The following is a 22,995-nucleotide window of genomic DNA, read 5'->3' as shown; positions in this document are numbered from 1 at the left end:
GGCCCTCATATCGCTGCTTGCAGCTTTAATTATTATATTATTATTATTATTATATTATTATTATTATTCAGGCAAAGAAGGCCTTTTTGAGGGCTTTAACATGCTCGAAAACTCTTGGAATTTTGCACACATGCCAGGTCTGGTGAAAAATTTTGTATTTAATGGTTTTACATATGAGCACTGGGAAATGGCTCTGTAGCGCCACCTATGCCTTGTTAAATGCAGCCCTACGAACACATCGTTTTAGCTACATGTATGAAATTTGGCACACATGTGTATCATGCCAAGATGAACAAAAAAGTCAGTGGGACCATTGATGCAAACCCAACAGGAAGTCCGCCATTTGGAAGTGAAGGTGACATTTTGTCTCTAATTTTGCCATTTCCATGCCTCGAACTTTTGCGAACTCCTCATTGGAATTTCATCGTACAAGCTTCATATTTGGTCAGTGTCAACTACACACCTGGGCCATGTTAAATTGCGGAGCTTTTGAGTTTTCGGGATACGGTGAGGCCGTGGCGCCACGGCGAATTTCGATGACTCGCCATGAAAATCTTATTGCCTCTCGTTCTGTCATACATTGTCCGACCTTGACCAAAGTGGACACATATGATAAGGCTCCACCCCTGAACATATTTCAACTGCCATATTTGACATCAGGGACAGCGCCACCTAGTGGGAACAGGAAATGTCATGTTTTACACTTTGGGGTACAGTATTGTAATGGGTGACATCTGCAGCCTCAAATTTCTCCAGGAAAGCCTTAAGGAGTTGGTCTTGGGTTACAGAGAAAACTGTGAGTTTTCGCAAAAGGGTGTGACCCCAGCAGCATGGCGAACATTGAGGTCTCGCCATGAAGAAACAAATTAGTGTAACTCAATGAAATCCAATCTGATCAGTACCAGATTTTACAGGGATGATGTCAGACCCGCCCTGAACAGATTGATATGCCCATTGTCAGGAATACGTAGAGCGCCACCTAGTGGCACCAGGAAATGTCATGTCTTTCATTTTGTTGTACTGATTTTCACAGGTTCATCGTGGCCACCTCAAAAGCGGTGAGTATCACCATCAGTCCTTCATGATGCTTCTGTGCGAAAATTGTGACTTTAAACTGAACGGCGCACCCTGGTGGCAACACGGTTCACCATGAAAGACGAAGTCGCTTTTGAGGGGCTTGGAAATTTTAAAAAGTCTTAGAATTTGGCCCAAACCTCCAATGTGATGAGGGCTTTGTTGTTATGTGATCAGTTTCCTTGAATAATGCAAAATGGCTCCACAGCGCCCCCTACAAAATTTCAAAACATCAGCCCCTGCTCTGTGTTTTATTTATAAGTCTGAAACCTGGTAAGCTTATGGAGGATATCAAGATGTACAGAAAAGTCTCTTGGAGCAATATCCCAAATCCAACAGGAAGTCAGCCATTTTAAAATTAATGTGTAAATTTGGTGACATTTTCCCCTCTTTTCAGGCCTCATACTTTGACGAACTCCTCCAAGGGATTTCATTAGATTTACGCGATCTCCTGTGTGTGGAATCTAAAGACCTTTGTGATGTTAAATTGCGAAGCTTTTACGTTCAGGGAAACGGGGTGGTCATGGCGGCACGTGGAGTTTCAATCACTCGCCAAAAAGCAGTAACCTGCTGTCGCTCAAAAACACAATGTCCAATCTCTCCCAAAGGTCGCAGGCGTGATGAGACTCGAGCTCGGAAATGTTTGTTATGCCATTTGTCAGTAATGGTTAGAGCGCCACCTAGTGGGACGATTATAATAATGGTTGAATGAGATGAAATTTTAGCTGGTGGTTAAATGCATGAATTCCATCAATGTGACATCAGATCGGAAGCGCTGATTTTAGGTGTTGGGCTTGGCTCGACGCGCCGGGGGTGCGAGGGCCCTCATATCGCTGCTTGCAGCTTTAATTATTATTATTATTATTTTTCATTGAAATGAATTGCCTTTTTGAGGGCTTTAACATGCTCAAAAACTCATGAAATTTTGCACACATGCCAGGTCTGGTGAAAAATTTTGTATTTTAATGGTTTTACATATGAGCACTGGGAAATGGCTCAGTAGCACCACCTATGCCTTGTTAAATGCAGCCCTACGAACACATCGTTTGAGCTACATGTATGAAATCTGCCACACATGTATGTCATGCCAAGACGAACAAAAAAGTCAGTGGGACCATTGACGCAAACCTAACAGGAAGTCCGCCATTTTGGATTGAAGGTGACATTTTGGCTCTAATTTTGCCATTTCCATGCCTCAAACTTTTTCGAACTCCTCCTTGGGATTTGGTCGTATAAGCTTCATCTTTGTTGAGTGTAAACTACACACCTGGGCCATGTTAAATTGCGGAGCTTTTGAGTTTTCGGGATACAGGGAGCCCGTGGCGCCACGGCGAATTTTGATGACTCGCCATGAAAATGTTATTACCTCTCATTCCGTCATACATTGTCTGACCTTGAACAAAGAGCACACATATGATAAGGATCCACCCCTGAACAGATTTCAACTGCCACGTTTGACATCATGGACAGCGCCACCTAGTGGGAACAGGAAATGTCATGTTTTACACTTTGGGGTACAGTATAGTGATGGGTGACATCTGCAGCCTCAAATTTCTCCAGGAAAGCCTTAAGGAGTTGGTCTTGGGTTACCGTGAAAATTGTGAGTTTTCGCGAAAGGGTGTGACCCCAGCAGCATGGCGAACTTTGATGTCTCGCCATGAAGAAACGAATTAGTATAACTCAATGAAATCCAGTCTGATCAGTACCATACTTTATAGGGATGATGTCAGACCCGCCCTGAACAGATTGATGTGCCCATTGTCAGGAATAGGTAGAGCGCCACCTAGTGGCAACAGGAAATTTCATGCCTTACATTTTGTTGTACTGATTTTCACAGGTTCATCGTGGCCACCTCAAAAGCAGTGAATATCACCATGAGTCCCTCATGATGCTTCAGTGAGAACACTGTGACATTAAACTGAACGGCGCACCCTGGTGGCAACGCGGTTCACCATGAAAGATGAAGTGGCTTTTGAGGGGCTTGGAAAGTTTAAGAAGTCTTGAAATTTAGCGCAAACCTCCAGTCTCATGAGGGCTTTCTTGCTTTGTGATCATTTTCCTTGAATAGCACAAAATGGCTCCACAGCGCCCCCTACAAAATTTCAAAAAAACAGCCCCTGCTCTGTGTTTTATGTATGAGGCTGAAACCTGGTAACCTTATAGGAGGTTTGAAGATGTACAAAAAAGTCTCTTGGAGCAATATCCCAAATCCAACAGGAAGTCAGCCATTTTTAAATTTAAAGTGTAATTTTTGCGACATTTTCCCCTCTTTGCAGGCACCGTACTTTGACGAACTCCTCCAAGGGATTTCATCACATTGAGTCGATCTCCAGCGCAGGGAATCTAAACACCTTTGTGATGTTAAATTGCGAAGCTTTTTACGTTCAGGGAAACGAGGTGGTTATGGTGGGACGTGGAGTTTCAATCACTCGCCAAAAGCAGTAATCTGCTGTCACTCAAAAACACAATGTCCAATCTCTCACAAAGGTCGCAGGCGTGATGAGACTCGACCTCGGAAATGTTTGTTATGCCATATGTCAGTGATGGTTAGAGTGCCACCTAGTGGGATGACTGTAATCACGGTTGAATGAGATGAAATTTTTGCTGGTGGTTAAAAGCATGAATTCCATCAATCTGACATCAGATCGGACGTGCTGGTTTAAGATGTTGGGCGTGGCTTGACATGCCGGGTGCGAGGGCCCTCATAACGCTGCTTGCAGCTTTAATTATTATTATTACGGCAAATGAATCTGCCTTTTGAAGGCCTAAACATGCTCAAAAACTCATGAAATTTTGCACACACTCGTCAGGTCTGGTGAAAATTTACGTATTTTAATGTTCGCAGACATGTCCAGGGAAAATTGGCTCAGTAGCGCCACCTAGAAAAAAGAAAAAACGCGAGCCCCCGAGATGGGTATGACCTACATGTATGAAAGTTGGCACACGTATCTAACGTTAGGAGACGCACAAAAAAGTCTATTATGGCCATGTCTTAAACCCAACAGGAAGTCCGCCATTTGGAAGTGAAGGTGACATTTTGGCTCTAATTTTGCCATTTCCATGCCTCGAAATTTTTCGAACTCCTCCTTGGGATTTGGTCGTATAAGCTTCATCTTTGGTCAGTGTCAACTAAACACCTGGGCCATGTTAAATTGCAGAGCTTTTGAGTTTTCGCGATACAGTGAGGTTGTGGCACCACGGCGAATTTCGATGACTCGCCATGAAAATCTTATTGCCTCTCATTCCCTCATACATGGTCCGACCTTGACCAAAGAGCACACATATGATAAGGCTCCACCCCTGAACAGATTTCAACTTCCATACTTGACACCAGGGAGAGCGCCACCTAGTGGGAACAGGAAATGTCATGTTTTACACTTTGGGGTACAGTATCGTGATCGGTGACATCTGCAACCTCAAATTTCTCCAGGAAAGCCTTAAGGAGTTGGTCTGGGGTTACAGTGAAAACTGTGAGTTTTCGCGAAAGGGTGTGACCCCAGCAGCATGGCGAACATTGATGTCTCGCCATGAAGAAACAAATTAGTATAACTCAATGAAATCCAGTCTGATCAGAACCAGACTTTACAGGGATGATATCAGACCGACCCTGAACAGATTGATGTGCCAATTGTCAGGAATACGCAGAGCGCGACCTAGTGGCAACAGGAAATGTCATGTCTTTGCCTTTGTTGTACTGATTTTCACAGGTTCATCGTGGCTGTTGCGTTTGTAAATCAGGTAGCGGAGGCGACGACTGGGTTCAACACTTTATTTTAAGCTTTACAGCGGCACTCCATCTTTGTTAACTCTCTCTCTACTTTTCTCTTCTTCTCTCCTCTCTCTTACTCAGCCTCATTAGCGGCACCCCTGGTCTGACAGGGTAACAGCATGTACTAATTTGCCTCCTTTATTATAGAACTTCGTAAACACAACATCTCCCCCTTTACTCAAATAATATTCACTCCTTTGCAGCACAACATGAAACATTCAACAGCATTTTAAATCTGAGGCAATTAGTAACTTCAGAACAGTTTTATATATCCTCATAAAAGAACTGTAATGGCAAGCAAACCGTACCCCGGATCAACCCTGAATCAAAGGAACAAAACATCTGCATTCTTCTCAGCTTATCAAAAGTCACAGCTGGAATTAAAGACAGGTAATGAAACTCAAATGCACTTTCCATTCACAGTCATTTCTCACATCTGCATATTTCTCCTTTGTTGTTACCTCTGAACTACTTCATAACAAAGTCTTTAGTCCATCTGGGTGGTTGTCTGTCCCTCTGCAGGGTGGGACGTGTAGCTGTCTGTGCTGAGCTGATGTTTTCCACCTCTGTATCAGCTCTTTGTGTGTGTTTTGAGTTCTCTGGGACGAGTGAGAGACGCGCTGCATTCCATCTTCTCCCATCGCTGAGGATGAAAGAACTCTCACCTGTTTGCTGATGTACCTCCAGCGGCTTGGTGTATTGTGGCTCTCCTTTTCCCACATGGAATGGCTTCCGTACTCTCACTGAAGCACCCACAGTCACTTTAGTAGGTTTAGCACCTCTCTTCCTGTCTGTATAAAGTGCACTTCTTTTCTGTGTCAATGTCACTTTGGATCTGATGTGGTCATATTGTCCAGCATCCTTCAGTGGTGGCAGGATGTTGAGTTTAGTCCGCATGGCTCTTCCTCTGAGGAGCTGGAAAGGGGACTCACCGGTTGTAGCATGGGGAGTCGCTCGATAATTTTGAAGCAGTTCTGTAACCACAGTTTTCCATGGTCGGTGAGTAGCTTGTGCAGTCTGTATGGAGTCCTTCAGTACTCTATTAAAGCGCTCCACACATCCATTTGCTTGAGGATGATAGACGCTTGTCCTGATGTGTGTTATGCCCCTTTCAGCGAGAAACTCAGCAAAGGCAGCTGAGGTGAACTGCGGACCATTATCAGTCGTAATTTCATAAGGGTTTCCTTCATGGGCGAAAAGTCAGGAATGCAATCACTGTCGCAGTCGAGGCATTTGGTGTGAATGTGACTTCAGGCCACTTACTGAAATAGTCAACTAGTGTGATGGCAAACCTGCAGTCATAGGTTCCTTGTTCAAACGGACCAACAATGTCGACAGCAACATGTTGAAACGGACCCTCTGGGAATGTGATGGGTTGTAACGGTGCAGGTGAAACAACTGCTGTCTTGTCACATGATTGGCAGGTTGTGCATGTGGACAATATTTCGTGGACCAGCTCATCCATGTTTGGCCACCAATATAGATCTCTCAGGCGTTGTTTGGTTCGGACCATGCCTTGATGTCCTTCATGGGCTAGGTGCACTACTTTTCCACGCAGAGATTTGGGAACGATCAGCCGTGTTCCTCTAAATATCAGTGGTGACTCTGCTGCCAGTTCATGTCGGACCAGGAAGTAGGGTTTGACATCATCTGGCAAGGATTTGCTTATTTTCGGCCAGCCCGAAAGAACGATCTGTCTTAGTTTTGTTAATTCAGGACAGTCTTCACATTCCGCTTTGAAGTCAGCCAATGGAAGCGCTGTTAGCTGAGGAGCAATTTCAGCAATCTCCGTGATTAAGTCCTGTTCCGAGTCTTCCCTTGTGTTTGTAGAATGCAGGGGAACACGGGACATACAGTCAGCTATAACATTTTGGCTTCCTAGACGGTACTCTAAGTCATACTGGAAACACATCAGTCTGGCTGACCAACGTGCTATCCTCATGCCAGCTCTGTTCATCCCCTTAGTACTTAACAGGGTGGTGAGGGCCTGGTGATCAGTTCTCAGAGTAAATCTGCGTCCCCATATGTACGTCCTCCATCTTTCAACGGCCCATACGCAGGCAAGAGCTTCTTTTTCAATTGTTGAATATTTCCTCTCGGCTGGAGACAGGGTGCGGGAACCAAAAGCAACAACCTGTTCCTCATTGTTTGAGTTCAACTGGGTCAGGACAGCTCCAAGACCATAATCTGAGGCATCCGTGGTGATGAATGTTGGCAGATTTGGGTTGAAGATTGCCAGTGCTGGGCTTTTTAGTAGCATTTCCTTCAGTTTGTTGAAGCTTTCATTTGCTGTATCAGTCCATTGAAGTTCAGCCGTCTGACTTGTCCGAAGTAGCTCACGGAGTGGTTCAACCACAGTTGCATAGTTTGGTAGAAATTTGCTGAACCACGACGTCAAGCCTAAGAAGGAACGAAGAGCAGCCATGTCCTTTGGTGCAAGAGCTTTGGCGATGGCAGTCAGGTGGTCTGGGCTGGGGCTCAGGCCATCCTTAGAAATGACGTGTCCCAAGAACGGAATAGATGTCTGTCCAAATGAACTTTTGTTGAAGTTGATCTGCAGACCGGCATCCTACAGGCGTTGGAGGACAGCCTGTAACCGTTCATCATGCTCTTCTCTGGAATGTCCATACACTATTATGTCATCCAAGTAGTTCTGTACTCCTGCCTGGTCTCTTAGGACTGTTTGCATCATCTTTTGGAAGGCAGAAGGGGCTGAAGCAAGTCCAAATGGAACTCGGGTAAACTGGAAGAGTCCTTCATGGGTTATGAATGCTGTGAGGCTTCGGCTATCAGGGTGAAGAGGCAGTTGGTGATAAGCTGAAGTCAAATCAATCTGGCTAAAATGTGTAGCCCCAGCCAGCTGTGAGAACACATCCTCCATGTGAGGAAGAGGGTAACAGTCCATGATCACACTCTTGTTAGGTTCACGCAGATCCACACAAAGTCTTAAGTCTCCCTTACTCTTTCTTCCAACCACTAGAGGACTCACCCATTCAGCTGCATCCACTGGTTCGATGATGCCTGCTTGGAGTAGACGTTTCAATTCAGCTGACACCTCCTCACGTATGCTGAGTGGTAGACGCCGCAGTTTTTGACGAACCGGCTGTACTGTCTTGTTCACTTGAACTTTGTGGACGAACCCTTTAACAGCTCCGAGATGATGAGAAGAAGAAGAATCAATGTTATTCACCATGCATGTTTGTTTACTGGCTGGTGATCCCCTTGCCAAATCCTCTCCTTTGTTGATGACTTTTCCAGCAATGATATCAATGTTCAGTGCTTTAATTAAGTCCAAGCCCAGCAAAGGTGATCCATCTTTAACTATGAAGAATGATCCTGGCACTTTTCTGTCATTGTTTGCAACCCTCACTGAAGCCTGTAGGCAGCCAATGACAGGCAAGTCACCTTTTGCATAAGTGACAAGCTTAACTTTCGGTTCAGTCAAAGCACAGGGTGCAAAATGTTCTTTGTAGATGGCTTCTGGAAGGATAGATACTGAAGCTCCTGTATCCACGATTAACTCCAGAACCTGAGAGTGTCCCTGTGGTGTTTCAATGTTCATTTTGCATGTAATCTTATCACATGCTGCAGTCATCAGTTTGTGATCATCCACACATAAAACTGTAAACTCAGGAAAGACTACTTCCCTGACCACTGCTACAGCTGATTTACAAACTCTGGCGAAGTGCCCTTTTTTGTTGCATTTATCACATTTCACTTTTACTGCTGGAAAGTTTTTATCATTAGCCAGGTGTTTCTCAGATCCACATCTGAAGCAATGGCGCTGTTGCTCTTTATCACTTGCCTTTTTGTGCCATTCTTTAGATGTAGGTCCCCGAGCTTGACCTGGTCGCGCTCCTCTTTTTCCCTGAAGACGTGCGTCCTTCACCTCCACAGCTTGTACTGCAGCAGTCTGGGCCGTGGGCGCAGCAGAGAGGAGTGTAGCATTCTTGACCGCAGCCTCCACCTGACACGCAATAGTAACTGCCTTGTCCAATGTAAGGTCCTCCTCCAGCAGCAATTTATCTTTAACAACACTGAGATTAGCATTAGCAACAAGTTGATCCCGAATCATCTCACCTTCCATTATTCCAAAACCACATGGCGCAGCTAACGCTCTGAGGGCGGCAACATACTGGGTCACAGTTTCATCAGCCCGCTGAACTCGCTGTCTGAATGTGTGCCTGCATGCCACTACATTCACTTTAGGGACAAAGTGGTTTTCAAGCGCAGTCATGGCTTCAGCAAACGTTGTACCTTGATTCGGCAGTGTGTAGAACAGTCGTTGTCCCTCTGGTCCCAAGCAATGTAATAAGACGGCTCGTCGTCTCGCCTCCGGCCACGCATCTCCCGTAGCATTTATCACTAGCATGTAGTTCTCAAAGAATTTGCGCCACGTCATAAACAGTATCGGCGGCTCACCCGCATGTTGCAAAAAGGGCGGTGGGCTCGGTACTGAAGCGCTCATCTTCGTCGCCAATTTGTTGCGTTTGTAAATCAGGTAGCGGAGGCGACGACTGGGTTCAACACTTTATTTTAAGCTTTACAGCGGCACTCCATCTTTGTTAACTCTCTCTCTACTTTTCTCTTCTTCTCTCCTCTCTCTTACTCAGCCTCATTAGCGGCACCCCTGGTCTGACAGGGTAACAGCATGTACTAATTTGCCTCCTTTATTATAGAACTTCGTAAACACAACAGTGGCCACCTCAAAAGAGGTGTATATCACCATCAGTCCCTCGTGATGCTTCAGTGAGAAAATTGTGACTTTAAACTGAACGGCGCACCCTGGTGGCAACGTAGTTCACCTGGAAAGATGAAGTGGATTTTGTGGGGCTTGGAAAGTTTTAAAAGTCTTGAAATTTGGTGCACACCTCCAATGTGATGAGGGCTATCTTGTTATGTGATCATTTTCATTGAATAGTGCAAAATGGCTCCACACCGCGCCCTACATAATTTCACAACAACAGCCCCTTCTCTGTGTTTTATCTATGAGTCTGAAACCTGGTAAGCTCATAGGAGATATGAAAATGTACAAAAAAGTCTCTTGGAGCAATATCCCAAAACCAACAGGAAGTCAGCCATTTTAAAATTAATGTGTAATTTTGGCAACATTTTACCCTCCTTTCAGGCCTCATACTTTGACGAACTCCTCCAAGGAATTTCATCATACTGAACCAATCTCCAATGCGTGGAATCTAAAGACCTTTGTGATGTTAAATTGCGAAGCTTTTTACGTTCACGGAAACGGGGTGGTCATGGCGGCACGTGGAGTTTCAATCACTCGCCAAAAAGCAGTAATCTGCTGTCACTCAAAAACACAATGTCCAATCTCTCTCAAAAGTCGCAGGTATTATGAGACTTGAGCTCGGAAATGTTTTTCATGCCATTTGTCAGTAATGGTTAGAGCGCCACCTAGTGGGATGACTATAATGAATTCCATCAATCTGACATCAGATCGGACGTGCTGGTTGTAGGAGTTGGGCGTGGCTCGACGCGCCGGGTGTGCGAGGGCTCTTATAACGCTGCTTGCAGCTTTAATCTAGTCTTGTAATTCAAACACAGTCTTGTGCTTCAACTGTCCTATTGTGGATGTTCTGCAGTCCTCACCAACTCTATCATATTTCGTGTTTAAGAGTTGGATCCCTTTCCTGGTTTGGAGAAAATCCTTTGGCCTTCTTATTGAGTGTTATTTTGTAGGGTGAAGCTGTTTTGACTGTCACTATTACGTCTCTCAGTTTACAATTCTTCTAAACCTGGATATCTATGGCTTCACATTAAAAAAGATATTGTATATTCCGTCGCCTTCATGTCTTCTCTGTGTTTTGTTTTCAGCTGTGTCCGTCATTTTAACTGGATCTGGATCGACTCGATGTTCTGGCAGAGTTGAAGTTTATCACAATAACAGCTGGGGAACAGTCTGTGATGATGGCTGGGACTTAAATGATGCTGAGGTGGTTTGCAGACAGTTAAACTGTGGGTCGGCCCTGGAGGCTCCTCGATCAGCTCACTTTGGTGCAGGAACTGGACAGATTTGGCTTGATCATGTGACCTGTTCAGGAAATGAAAGTTCTCTAACTGAGTGTCAACACAGTGGATTTGGATCAAACACATGTGAACGTGGTCAGGATGCTGCTGTCATCTGTTCAGGTGAGAAAACTGTTAGATAGAGATCATATTGCAAATTAGTCTGTTGTTCTGTGTACTGCATGAAATGCATACAATTAAAAAAAAGAATCTGTTAAAGTAATTTTCATATATTTTGGCTGATAGATGTGATCAGATTGGCTGGGTCTGGATCAACTCGATGTTCTGGAAGAGTTGAAATCTTTCACAATAACATCTGGGGAACAGTCTCTGATTACAACTGGAACTTTAATGATGCTGAGGTGGTTTGCAGACAGTTAAAATGTGGGACGGCACTAGAGAATCCCCAATTTGGTCACTTTGGTGAAGCAACTGGACAGATTTGGCTCAGTGCTGTGACGTGTTCAGGAAATGAAAGTTCTCTAACTGAATGTCGACACTCAGGATGGGGAAACAACTACTATGGACATTATTATGATGTTGGTGTCATCTGTTCAGGTGACAAACTGTAGATATGGAGCAAAGTGAATGTCAATGTGTTTTTCTTGTGTTATTGCTCCTTTACTTTCTTTAACGGATATATAATAAAATATATTTTGTGTTATGTCTTTTGCCTAAAAGGTATGATCAGATTAGCTGGATCAACTCGATGTTCAGGCAGGGTTGAAGTTCATCACAATAACAGCTGGGGAACAGTCTGTGATGATGGCTGGGACTTAAATGATGCTGAGGTGGTTTGCAGAGAGTTAAACTGTGGGTCGGCACTGAAAGTTCCTACATCAGCTCACTTTCGTGCAGGAACTGGAAAGATTTGGCTTGATCATGTGACCTGTTCAGGAAATGAAAGTTCTCTAACTGAGTGTCAACACAGTGGATTTGGATCAAACACATGTGAACGTGGTCAGGATGCTGCTGTCATCTGTTCAGGTGAGAGAGATGTTGGATCATCTAATGAATGTGTAACTTGGTGATTCTAGTTTCCTGTTTTACAGCTTTGTCATCCACTCATTGGTTTGTTTTTTACTGAAATTCAATGTGAGCAGTCAAATTGAGATGTGCAGTAACCACTGTCAGGGTTCAATGTTGAGAGAGGAATCCATAAATAACCACAGATCCGGTCCGGTGTGCAATTAGACGGCATTTTAATGAATTACACATATGCGGAGCCAATACTGTTCAGATTCAGTATTGGACTAACTACAATCGTCAGCACAAAGACTTTATAGGGTTGACAGTCTTCCTGTTTCCAGGCAGAGTTAAACAAAGCATACGTCACTCCAAAACCACAATGACTCTTAACATAGTCTAAAACAGAACATCTTCTTCGGGTCAACGCCAGGTGCTTCCTCTCAGCTGTCTTCGCTGTCGCTTATCTTCTGGGACATCTGGTCCACGTTCTGCACAAAATGTCACTCATGCAGGCACAACTTTGCAGTCATAAACTCTTACCTACTAAATGAGTCTGTGTGTGTGTGCACGTGCGGGGGCGCGTGCATGCTGTGTACTGCGTACGTGTCGTGACCTCTCACTATTTGGGTCTGTATGTGTATGTCACGTCTGTCTGTGCGTGCAGAGTTTGCATCTGCTTTCTGAACCTTAGTTGACCTCAACTTAGGCAACCAGGCTAACACCATCCTGTGTGTAATGATCTTAACTTCTATGTAAAATGTATAAACCAACTGTTTCAATCTAATCCAATTACTTAAAGCTTAAATCAAAGATAAATGCATAATAAACACCCTACTCTTTGGCTTGCACTCACTCTGCTTTCGGTTTCACTTCTGCCAAAGCATGCCCTGCAGACGTGTTTCCTGTCAGCCTGCAACTCCGCCTGTCACCCACTGAAGACTATGTGTAAGAATATAAAAACATTCAAAAGCCTTTAAAATTATAAATTCAACTCCACAGTTTGAAGTGGTTATACTGAACCTGTAATAAAGACTAATATGATACCAATATATTTGAACATCTGAATGCATCTGAATGCAACATCACTCTCAATCATGAAATGGTAATGATGATTATAAAAATAGCAGCAAATAATAGCATGAAAATATTTCTACTCCTCTCACCACACTGTGGAGTATTTCAGAGTGAAATGTTGCATTTTTCTTTGTAAATGCAGCTCTGATCCACAGAGAAATACAGTTCTTAAAAAACAAACATACAAGTTCATAGATATCCTTTTAATAGCCTTGAAGGAAAAGTGTAATACTCTAAAATGCATGTTTATGAAAGGGACATGGCAGATATCTTCATAGAGGGGGGAGTCAGCCACACATCTGTATGTGTGTGTTTTAGGGAGACCGTGTTCTTGAAATGTTGTATAAAGTCTGCAAGTTGAATTTTTGTTAGTTATTTTCTAGTCTTGTAATTCAAACACAGTCTTGTGCTTCAACTGTCCTATTGTGGATGTTCTGCAGTCCTCACCAACTCTATCATATTTCATGTTTAAGAGTTGGATCTCTTTCCTGGTTTGGAGAAAATCCTTTGGCCTTCTTATTGAGTGTTATTTTGTACGGTGAAGCTGTTTTGACTGTCACTATTACGTGTCTCAGTTTACAAACCTGGATATCTATGGCTTCACATTAAAAAATATTGTATGTTCCGTCGCCTTCATGTCTTCTCTGTGTTTTGTTTTCAGCTGTGTCCGTCATTTTAACTGGATCTGGATCGACTCGATGTTCTGGCAGGGTTGAAGTTTATCACAATAACAGCTGGGGAACAGTCTGTGATGATGGCTGGGGCTTAAATGATGCTGAGGTGGTTTGCAGACAGTTAAACTGTGGGTCGGCACTAGAGGCTCCTCAATCAGCTCACTTTGGTGCAGGAACTGGACAGATTTGGCTGGATCATGTGACCTGTTCAGGAAATGAAAGTTCTCTAACTGAGTGTCAACACAGTGGATTTGGATCAAACACATGTGAACATGGTCAGGATGCTGCTGTCATCTGTTCAGGTGAGAAAACTGTTAGATAGAGATCATATTGCAAATTAGTCTGTTGTTCTGTGTACTGCATGAAATGCATACAATTAAAAAAAAGAATCTGTTAAAGTAATTTTCATATATTTTGGCTGATAGATCTGATCAGATTGGCTGGGTCTGGATCAACTCGATGTTCTGGAAGAGTTGAAATCTTTCACAATAACATCTGGGGAACAATCTCTGATTACAACTGGAACTTAAATGATGCTGAGGTGGTTTGCAGACAGTTAAAATGTGGGTCGGCACTAGAGAATCCCCAATTTTTTCACTTTGGTGAAGCAGCTGGACAGATTTGGCTCAGTGCTGTGACGTGTTCAGGAAATGAAAGTTCTCTAACTGAATGTCGACACTCAGGATGGGGAAACAACTACTATGGACATTATTATGATGTTGGTGTCATCTGTTCAGGTGACAAACTATAGATATGGAGCAAAGTGAATGTCAGTGTGTTTTTCTGTGTCATTGCTCCTTTACTTTCTTTAACGGATATATAATAAAATATATTTTGTGTTATGTCTTTTGCCTAAAAGGTTTGATCAGATTAGCTGGATCGGCTCGATGTTCTGGCAGAGTTGAAGTTTATCACAATAACAGCTGGGGAACAGTCTGTGATGATGGCTGGGACTTAAATGATGCTGAGGTGGTTTGCAGACAGTTAAACTGTGGGTCGGCCCTGGAGGCTCCTCGATCAGCTCACTTTGGTGCAGGAACTGGACAGATTTGGCTTGATCATGTGACCTGTTCAGGAAATGAAAGTTCTCTAACTGAGTGTCAACACAGTGGATTTGGATCAAACACATGTGAACATGGTCAGGATGCTGCTGTCATCTGTTCAGGTGAGAAAACTGTTAGATAGAGATCATATTGCAAATTAGTCTGTTGTTCTGTGTACTGCATGAAATGCATACAATTAAAAAAAAGAATCTGTTAAAGTAATTTTCATATATTTTGGCTGATAGATCTGATCAGATTGGCTGGGTCTGGATCAACTCGATGTTCTGGAAGAGTTGAAATCTTTCACAATAACATCTGGGGAACAGTCTCTGATTACAACTGGAACTTAAATGATGCTGAGGTGGTTTGCAGACAGTTAAAATGTGGGACGGCACTAAAGAATCCCCAATTTGGTCACTTTGGTGCAGCAACTGGACAGATTTGGCTCAGTGCTGTGACGTGTTCAGGAAATGAAAGTTCTCTAACTGAATGTCGACACTCAGGATGGGGAAACAACTACTATGGACATTATTATGATGTTGGTGTCATCTGTTCAGGTGACAAACTGTAAATATGGAGCAAAGTGAATGTCAATGTGTTTTTCTGTGTCATTGCTCCTTTACTTTCTTTAACGGATATATAATAAAATATATTTTGTGTTATGTCTTTTGCCTAAAAGGTATGATCAGATTAGCTGGATCAACTCGATGTTCTGGCAGAGTTGAAGTTTATCACAATAACAGCTGGGGAACAGTCTGTGATGATGGCTGGGACTTAAATGATGCTGAGGTGGTTTGCAGAGAGTTAAACTGTGGGTCGGCACTGAAAGTTCCTACATCAGCTCACTTTGGTGCAGGAACTGGACAGATTTGGCTGGATCATGTGACCTGTTCAGGAAATGAAAGTTCTCTAACTGAGTGTCAACACAGTGGATTTGGATCAAACACATGTGAACGTGGTCAGGATGCTGCTGTCATCTGTTCAGGTGAGAGAGATGTTGGATCATCTAATGAATGTGTAACTTGGTGATTCTAGTTTCCTGTTTTACAGCTTTGTCATCCACTCATTGGTTTGTTTTTTACTGAAATTCAATGTGAGCAATCAAATTGAGATGTGCAGTAACCACACTGTGGAGTATTTCAGAGTGAAATTTTGCATTTTTCTTTGTAAATGCAGCTCTGATCCACAGAGAAATACAGTTCTTAAAAAACAAACATACAAGTTCACAGATATCCTTTTAATAGCCTTGAAGGAAAAGTGTAATACTCTAAAATGTATGTTTATGAGAGGGACATGGCAGATATCTTCATAGAGGGGGGAGTCAGCCACACATCTGTATGTGTGTGTTTTAGGGAGACCGTGTTCTTGAAATTTTGTATAACGTCTGCAAGTTGAAGTTTTGTTATTTTCTAGTCTTGTAATTCGAACACAGTCTTGTGCTTCAACTGTCCTATTGTGGATGTTCTGCAGTCCTCACCAACTCTATCATATTTCGTGTTTAAGAGTTGGATCTCTTTCCTGGTTTGGAGAAAATCCTTTGGCCTTCTTATTGAGTGTTATTTTGTAGGGTGAAGCTGTTTTGACTGTCACTATTACGTGTCTCAGTTTACAATTCTTCTAAACCTGGATATCTATGGCTTCACATTAAAAAAATATTGTATGTTCCGTCGCCTTCATGTCTTCTCTGTGTTTTGTTTTCAGCTGTGTCCGTCATTTTAACTGGATCTGGATCGACTCGATGTTCTGGCAGGGTTGAAGTTTATCACAATAACAGCTGGGGAACAGTCTGTGATGATGGCTGGGGCTTAAATGATGCTGAGGTGGTTTGCAGACAGTTAAACTGTGGGTCGGCACTAGAGGCTCCTCAATCAGCTCACTTTGGTGCAGGAACTGGACAGATTTGGCTTGATCATGTGACCTGTTCAGGAAATGAAAGTTCTCTAACTGAGTGTCAACACAGTGGATTTGGATCAAACACATGTGAACATGGTCAGGATGCTGCTGTCATCTGTTCAGGTGAGAAAACTGTTAGATAGAGATCATATTGCAAATTAGTCTGTTGTTCTGTGTACTGCATGAAATGCATACAATTAAAAAAAAGAATCTGTTAAAGTAATTTTCATATATTTTGGATGATAGATCTGATCAGATTGGCTGGGTCTGGATCAACTCGATGTTCTGGAAGAGTTGAAATCTTTCACAATAACATCTGGGGAACAATCTCTGATTACAACTGGAACTTAAATGATGCTGAGGTGGTTTGCAGACAGTTAAAATGTGGGTCGGCACTAGAGAATCCCCAATTTTTTCACTTTGGTGAAGCAGCTGGACAGATTTGGCTCAGTGCTGTGACGTGTTCAGGAAATGAAAGTTCTCTAACTGAATGTCGACACTCAGGATGGGGAAACAACTACTATGGACATTATTATGATGTTGGTGTCATCTGTTCAGGTGACAAACTATAGATATGGAGCAAAGTGAATGTCAGTGTGTTTTTCTGTGTCATTGCTCCTTTACTTTCTTTAACGGATATATAATAAAATATATTTTGTGTTATGTCTTTTGCCTAAAAGGTTTGATCAGATTAGCTGGATCGGCTCGATGTTCTGGCAGAGTTGAAGTTTATCACAATAACAGCTGGGGAACAGTCTGTGATGATGGCTGGGACTTAAATGATGCTGAGGTGGTTTGCAGACAGTTAAACTGTGGGTCGGCCCTGGAGGCTCCTCGATCAGCTCACTTTGGTGCAGGAACTGGACAGATTTGGCTTGATCATGTGACCTGTTCAGGAAATGAAAGTTCTCTAACTGAGTGTCAACACAGTGGATTTGGATCAAACACATGTGAACGTGGTCAGGATGCTGCTGTCATCTGTTCAGGTGAGAAAACTGTTAGATAGAGATCATATTGCAAATTAGTCTGTTGTTCTGTGTACTGCATGAAATGCATACAATTAAAAAAAAGAATCTGTTAAAGTAATTTTCATATATTTTGGCTGATAGATCTGATCAGATTGGCTGGGTCTGGATCAACTCGATGTTCTGGAAGAGTTGAAATCTTTCACAATAACATCTGGGGAACAGTCTCTGATTACAACTGGAACTTAAATGATGCTGAGGTGGTTTGCAGACAGTTAAAATGTGGGACGGCACTAAAGAATCCCCAATTTGGTCACTTTGGTGCAGCAACTGGACAGATTTGGCTCAGTGCTGTGACGTGTTCAGGAAATGAAAGTTCTCTAACTGAATGTCGACACTCAGGATGGGGAAACAACTACTATGGACATTATTATGATGTTGGTGTCATCTGTTCAGGTGACAAACTGTAAATATGGAGCAAAGTGAATGTCAATGTGTTTTTCTGTGTCATTGCTCCTTTACTTTCTTTAACGGATATATAATAAAATATATTTTGTGTTATGTCTTTTGCCTAAAAGGTATGATCAGATTAGCTGGATCAACTCGATGTTCTGGCAGAGTTGAAGTTTATCACAATAACAGCTGGGGAACAGTCTGTGATGATGGCTGGGACTTAAATGATGCTGAGGTGGTTTGCAGAGAGTTAAACTGTGGGTCGGCACTGAAAGTTCCTACATCAGCTCACTTTGGTGCAGGAACTGGACAGATTTGGCTGGATCATGTGACCTGTTCAGGAAATGAAAGTTCTCTAACTGAGTGTCAACACAGTGGATTTGGATCAAACACATGTGAACGTGGTCAGGATGCTGCTGTCATCTGTTCAGGTGAGAGAGATGTTGGATCATCTAATGAATGTGTAACTTGGTGATTCTAGTTTCCTGTTTTACAGCTTTGTCATCCACTCATTGGTTTGTTTTTTACTGAAATTCAATGTGAGCAATCAAATTGAGATGTGCAGTAACCACACTGTGGAGTATTTCAGAGTGAAATGTTGCATTTTTCTTTGTAAATGCAGCTCTGATCCACAGAGAAATACATTTCTTAAAAAACAAACATACAAGTTCATAGATATCCTTTTAATAGCCTTGAAGGAAAAGTGTAATACTCTAAAATGCATGTTTATGAGAGGGACATGGCAGATATCTTCATAGAGGGGGGAGTCAGCCACACATCTGTATGTGTGTGTTTTAGGGAGACCGTGTTCTTGAAATGTTGTATAAAGTCTGCAAGTTGAAGTTTTGTTAGTTATTTTCTAGTCTTGTAATTCGAACACAGTCTTGTGCTTCAACTGTCCTATTGTGGATGTTCTGCAGTCCTCACCAACTCTATCATATTTCGTGTTTAAGAGTTGGATCTCTTTCCTGGTTTGGAGAAAATCCTTTGGCCTTCTTATTGAGTGTTATTTTGTAGGGTGAAGCTGTTTTGACTGTCGCTGTTACGTGTCTCAGTTTACAACTCTTCTATACCTGGATATCTATGGCTTCACATTAAAAATATTGTATGTTCCGTCCCCTTCATGTCTTCTCTGTGTTTTGTTTTCAGCTGTGTCCGTCATTTTAACTGGATCTGGATCGACTCGATGTTCTGGCAGGGTTGAAGTTTATCACAATAACAGCTGGGGAACAGTCTGTGATGATGGCTGGGGCTTAAATGATGCTGAGGTGGTTTGCAGACAGTTAAACTGTGGGTCAACACTGGAGGCTCCTCGATCAGCTCACTTTGGTGCAGGAACTGGACAGATTTGGCTAGATCATGTGACCTGTTCAGGAAATGAAAGTTCTCTAACTGAGTGTCAACACAGTGGATTTGGATCAAACACATGTGAACATGGTCAGGATGCTGCTGTCATCTGTTCAGGTGAGAAAACTGTTAGATAGAGATCATATTGCAAATTAGTCCATTGTTCCGTGTACTGCATGAAATGCATACAATTAAAAAAAAGAATCTGTTAAAGTAATTTTCATATATTTTGGCTGATAGATCTGATCAGATTGGCTGGGTCTGGATCAAATCGATGTTCTGGAAGAGTTGAAATCTTTCACAATAACATCTGGGGAACAGTCTCTGATTACAACTGGAACTTAAATGATGCTGAGGTGGTTTGCAGACAGTTAAAATGTGGGTCGGCACTAAAGAATCCCCAATTTGGTCACTTTGGTGCAGCAACTGGACAGATTTGGCTCAGTGCTGTGACGTGTTCAGGAAATGAAAGTTCTCTAACTGAATGTCAACACTCAGGATGGGGAAACAACTACAGTGAACATTATTATGATGTTGGTGTCATCTGTTCAGGTGACAAACTGTAAATATGGAGCAAAGTGAATGTCAATGTGTTTTTCTGTGTCATTGTTCCTATACTTTCTTTAACGGATATATAATAAAATATATTTTGTGTTATGTCTTTTGCCTAAAAGGTATGATCAGATTAGCTGGATCAACTCGATGTTCTGGCAGAGTTGAAGTTTATCACAATAACAGCTGGGGAACAGTCTGTGATGATGGCTGGGGCTTAAATGATGCTGAGGTGGTTTGCAGACAGTTAAACTGTGGGTCGGCACTAGAGGCTCCTCGATCAGCTCACTTTGGTGCAGGAACTGGAAAGATTTGGCTTGATCATGTGACCTGTTCAGGAAATGAAAGTTCTCTAACTGAGTGTCAACACAGTGGATTTGGATCAAACACATGTGAACATGGTCAGGATGCTGCTGTCATCTGTTCAGGTGAGAAAACTGTTAGATAGAGATCATATTGCAAATTAGTTTGTTGTTCCGTGTACTGCATGAAATGCATACAATTAAAAAAAAGAATCGGTTAAAGTAATTTTCATATATTTTGGCTGATAGATCTGATCAGATTGGCTGGGTCTGGATCAACTCGATGTTCTGGAAGAGTTGAAATCTTTCACAATAACATCTGGGGAACAGTCTCTGATTACAACTGGAACTTAAATGATGCTGAGGTGGTTTGCAGACAGTTAAAATGTGGGACGGCACTAAAGAATCCCCAATTTGGTCACTTTGGTGCAGCAACTGGACAGATTTGGCTCAGTGCTGTGACGTGTTCAGGAAATGAAGGTTCTCTAACTGAATGTCGACACTCAGGATGGGGAAACAACTACTATGGACATTATTATGATGTTGGTGTCATCTGTTCAGGTGACAAACTGTAGATATGGAGCAAAGTGAATGTCAATGTGTTTTTCTGTGTCATTGCTCCTTTACTTTCTTTAACGGATATATAATAAAATATATTTTGTGTTATGTCTTTTGCCTAAAAGGTATGATCAGATTAGCTGGATCAACTCGATGTTCTGGCAGGGTTGAAGTTTATCACAATAACAGCTGGGGAACAGTCTGTGATGATGGCTGGGACTTAAATGATGCTGAGGTGGTTTGCAGAGAGTTTAACTGTGGGTCGGCACTGGAAGTTCCTACATCAGCTCACTTTGGTGCAGGAACTGGAAAGATTTGGCTTGATCGTGTGACCTGTTCAGGAAATGAAAGTTCTCTAACTGAGTGTCAACACAGTGGATTTGGATCAAACACATGTGAACATGGTCAGGATGCTGCTGTCATCTGTTCAGGTGAGAGAGAGACGTTGGATCATCTAATGAATGTGTAACTTGGTGATTCTAGTTTCCTGTTTTACAGCTTTGTCATCCACTCATTGGTTTGTTTTTTACTGAAATTCAATGTGAGCAGTCAAACTGAGATGTGCAGTAACCACACTGTGGAGTATTTCAGAGTGAAATGTTGAATTTTTCTTTGTAAATGCAGCTCTGATCCACAGAGAAATACAGTTCTTAAAAAAGACAAACATACAAGTTCACAGATATCCTTTTAATAGCCTTGAAGGAAAAGTGTAATACTCTAAAATGCATATTTATGAGAGGGACATGGCAGATGTCTTCATAGAGGGGGGAGTCAGCCACACATCTGTATGTGTGTGTTTTAGGGAGACCGTGTTCTTGAAATGTTGTATAAAGTCTGCAAGTTGAAGTTTTGTTAGTTATTTTCTAGTCTTGTAATTCGAACACAGTCTTGTGCTTCAACTGTCCTATTGTGGATGTTCTGCAGTCCTCACCAACTCTATCATATTTCGTGTTTAAGAGTTGGATCTCTTTCCTGGTTTGGAGAAAATCCTTTGGCCTTCTTATTGAGTGTTATTTTGTAGGGTGAAGCTGTTTTGACTGTCACTATTACGTGTCTCAGTTTACAATTCTTCTAAACCTGGATATCTATGGCTTCACATTAAAAAATATTGTATGTTCCGTCGACTTCATGTCTTCTCTGTGTTTTGTTTTCAGCTGTGTCCGTCATTTTAACTGGATCTGGATCGACTCGATGTTCTGGCAGGGTTGAAGTTCATCACAATAACAGCTGGGGAACAGTCTGTGATGATGGCTGGGACTTAAATGATGCTGAGGTGGTTTGCAGACAGTTAAACTGTGGGTCGGCCCTGGAGGCTCCTCAATCAGCTCACTTTGGTGCAGGAACTGGACAGATTTGGCTTGATCATGTGACCTGTTCAGGAAATGAAAGTTCTCTAACTGAGTGTCAACACAGTGGATTTGGATCAAACACATGTGAACATGGTCAGGATGCTGCTGTCATCTGTTCAGGTGAGAAAACTGTTAGATAGAGATCATATTGCAAATTAGTCTGTTGTTCTGTGTACTGCATGAAATGCATACAATTAAAAAAAAGAATCTCTTAAAGTAATTTTCATATATTTTGGCTGATAGATGTGATCAGATTGGCTGGGTCTGGATCAACTCGATGTTCTGGGAGAGTTGAAATCTTTCACAATAACATCTGGGGAACAGTCTCTGATTACAACTGGAACTTAAATGATGCTGAGGTGGTTTGCAGACAGTTAAAATGTGGGACGGCACTAAAGAATCCCCAATTTGGTCACTTTGGTGCAGCAACTGGACAGATTTGGCTCAGTGCTGTGACGTGTTCAGGAAATGAAGGTTCTCTAACTGAATGTCAACACTCAGGATGGGGAAACAACTACTATGGACATTATTATGATGTTGGTGTCATCTGTTCAGGTGACAAACTGTAGATATGGAGCAAAGTGAATGTCAATGTGTTTTTCTGTGTCATTGCTCCTTTACTTTCTTTAACGGATATATAATAAAATATATTTTGTGTTATGTCTTTTGCCTAAAAGGTATGATCAGATTAACTGGATCTGGATCGACTCGATGTTCTGGTAGAGTTGAAGTTTATCACAATAACAGCTGGGGAACAGTCTGTGATGATGGCTGGGACTTAAATGATGCTGAGGTGGTTTGTAGAGAGTTAAACTGTGGGTCGGCATTGAAAGTTCCTACATCAGCTCACTTTGGTGCAGGAACTGGACAGATTTGGCTTGATCATGTGACCTGTTCAGGAAATGAAAGTTCTCTAACTGAGTGTCAACACAGTGGATTTGGATCAAAC

The 22,995-nt window shown here is 42.3% G+C and overlaps 2 protein-coding genes across 2 annotated transcripts; both read left to right on the top strand.

Annotated features, from left to right (window-relative positions):
- Positions 1-9,831: 9,831 nt before the first annotated feature.
- On the top strand, positions 9,832-14,335 carry LOC109199439 (deleted in malignant brain tumors 1 protein-like). The gene is made up of 6 exons (XM_025904908.1): positions 9,832-9,847; positions 10,676-10,990; positions 11,114-11,425; positions 11,549-11,854; positions 14,010-14,186; positions 14,268-14,335. Exons 1-6 carry the CDS (start codon positions 9,832-9,834, stop codon positions 14,333-14,335), a joined length of 1,194 nt encoding a protein of 397 aa, XP_025760693.1.
- A 1,267-nt stretch (positions 14,336-15,602) lies between these two features.
- LOC109199440 (deleted in malignant brain tumors 1 protein-like) lies at positions 15,603-22,769 on the top strand. Its single transcript, XM_025904905.1, has 5 exons — positions 15,603-15,612; positions 18,064-18,369; positions 19,088-19,402; positions 21,852-22,092; positions 22,724-22,769. Exons 2-5 carry the CDS (start codon positions 18,066-18,068, stop codon positions 22,767-22,769), a joined length of 906 nt encoding a protein of 301 aa, XP_025760690.1. The 5' UTR covers positions 15,603-15,612; positions 18,064-18,065.
- Positions 22,770-22,995: the final 226 nt, after the last annotated feature.

This window comes from Oreochromis niloticus, linkage group LG3, assembly GCF_001858045.2.
Source record: "Oreochromis niloticus isolate F11D_XX linkage group LG3, O_niloticus_UMD_NMBU, whole genome shotgun sequence".
NCBI classification, from domain to species: domain Eukaryota; kingdom Metazoa; phylum Chordata; class Actinopteri; order Cichliformes; family Cichlidae; genus Oreochromis; species Oreochromis niloticus.
This window is presented reverse-complemented; position numbering and strand designations above follow the sequence as displayed.

Bases quoted from the DNA above. Each gene is read 5' to 3' on its own strand.
- LOC109199439 (XM_025904908.1), top strand. The intron at 10,991-11,113 runs GTGAGAAAACTG...TTTGGCTGATAG, and splicing joins TGCTGCTGTCATCTGTTCAG to ATGTGATCAGATTGGCTGGG. The intron at 11,426-11,548 runs GTGACAAACTGT...TTTGCCTAAAAG, and splicing joins TGTTGGTGTCATCTGTTCAG to GTATGATCAGATTAGCTGGA.
- LOC109199440 (XM_025904905.1), top strand. From the start codon at position 18,066: ATGATCAGATTAGCTGGATCAACTCGATGTTCTGGCAGAGTTGAAGTT. The intron at 19,403-21,851 runs GTGAGAAAACTG...TTTTGTTTTCAG, and splicing joins TGCTGCTGTCATCTGTTCAG to CTGTGTCCGTCATTTTAACT. The intron at 22,093-22,723 runs AACTGAGTGTCA...TTTGCCTAAAAG, and splicing joins TCAGGAAATGAAAGTTCTCT to GTATGATCAGATTAACTGGA.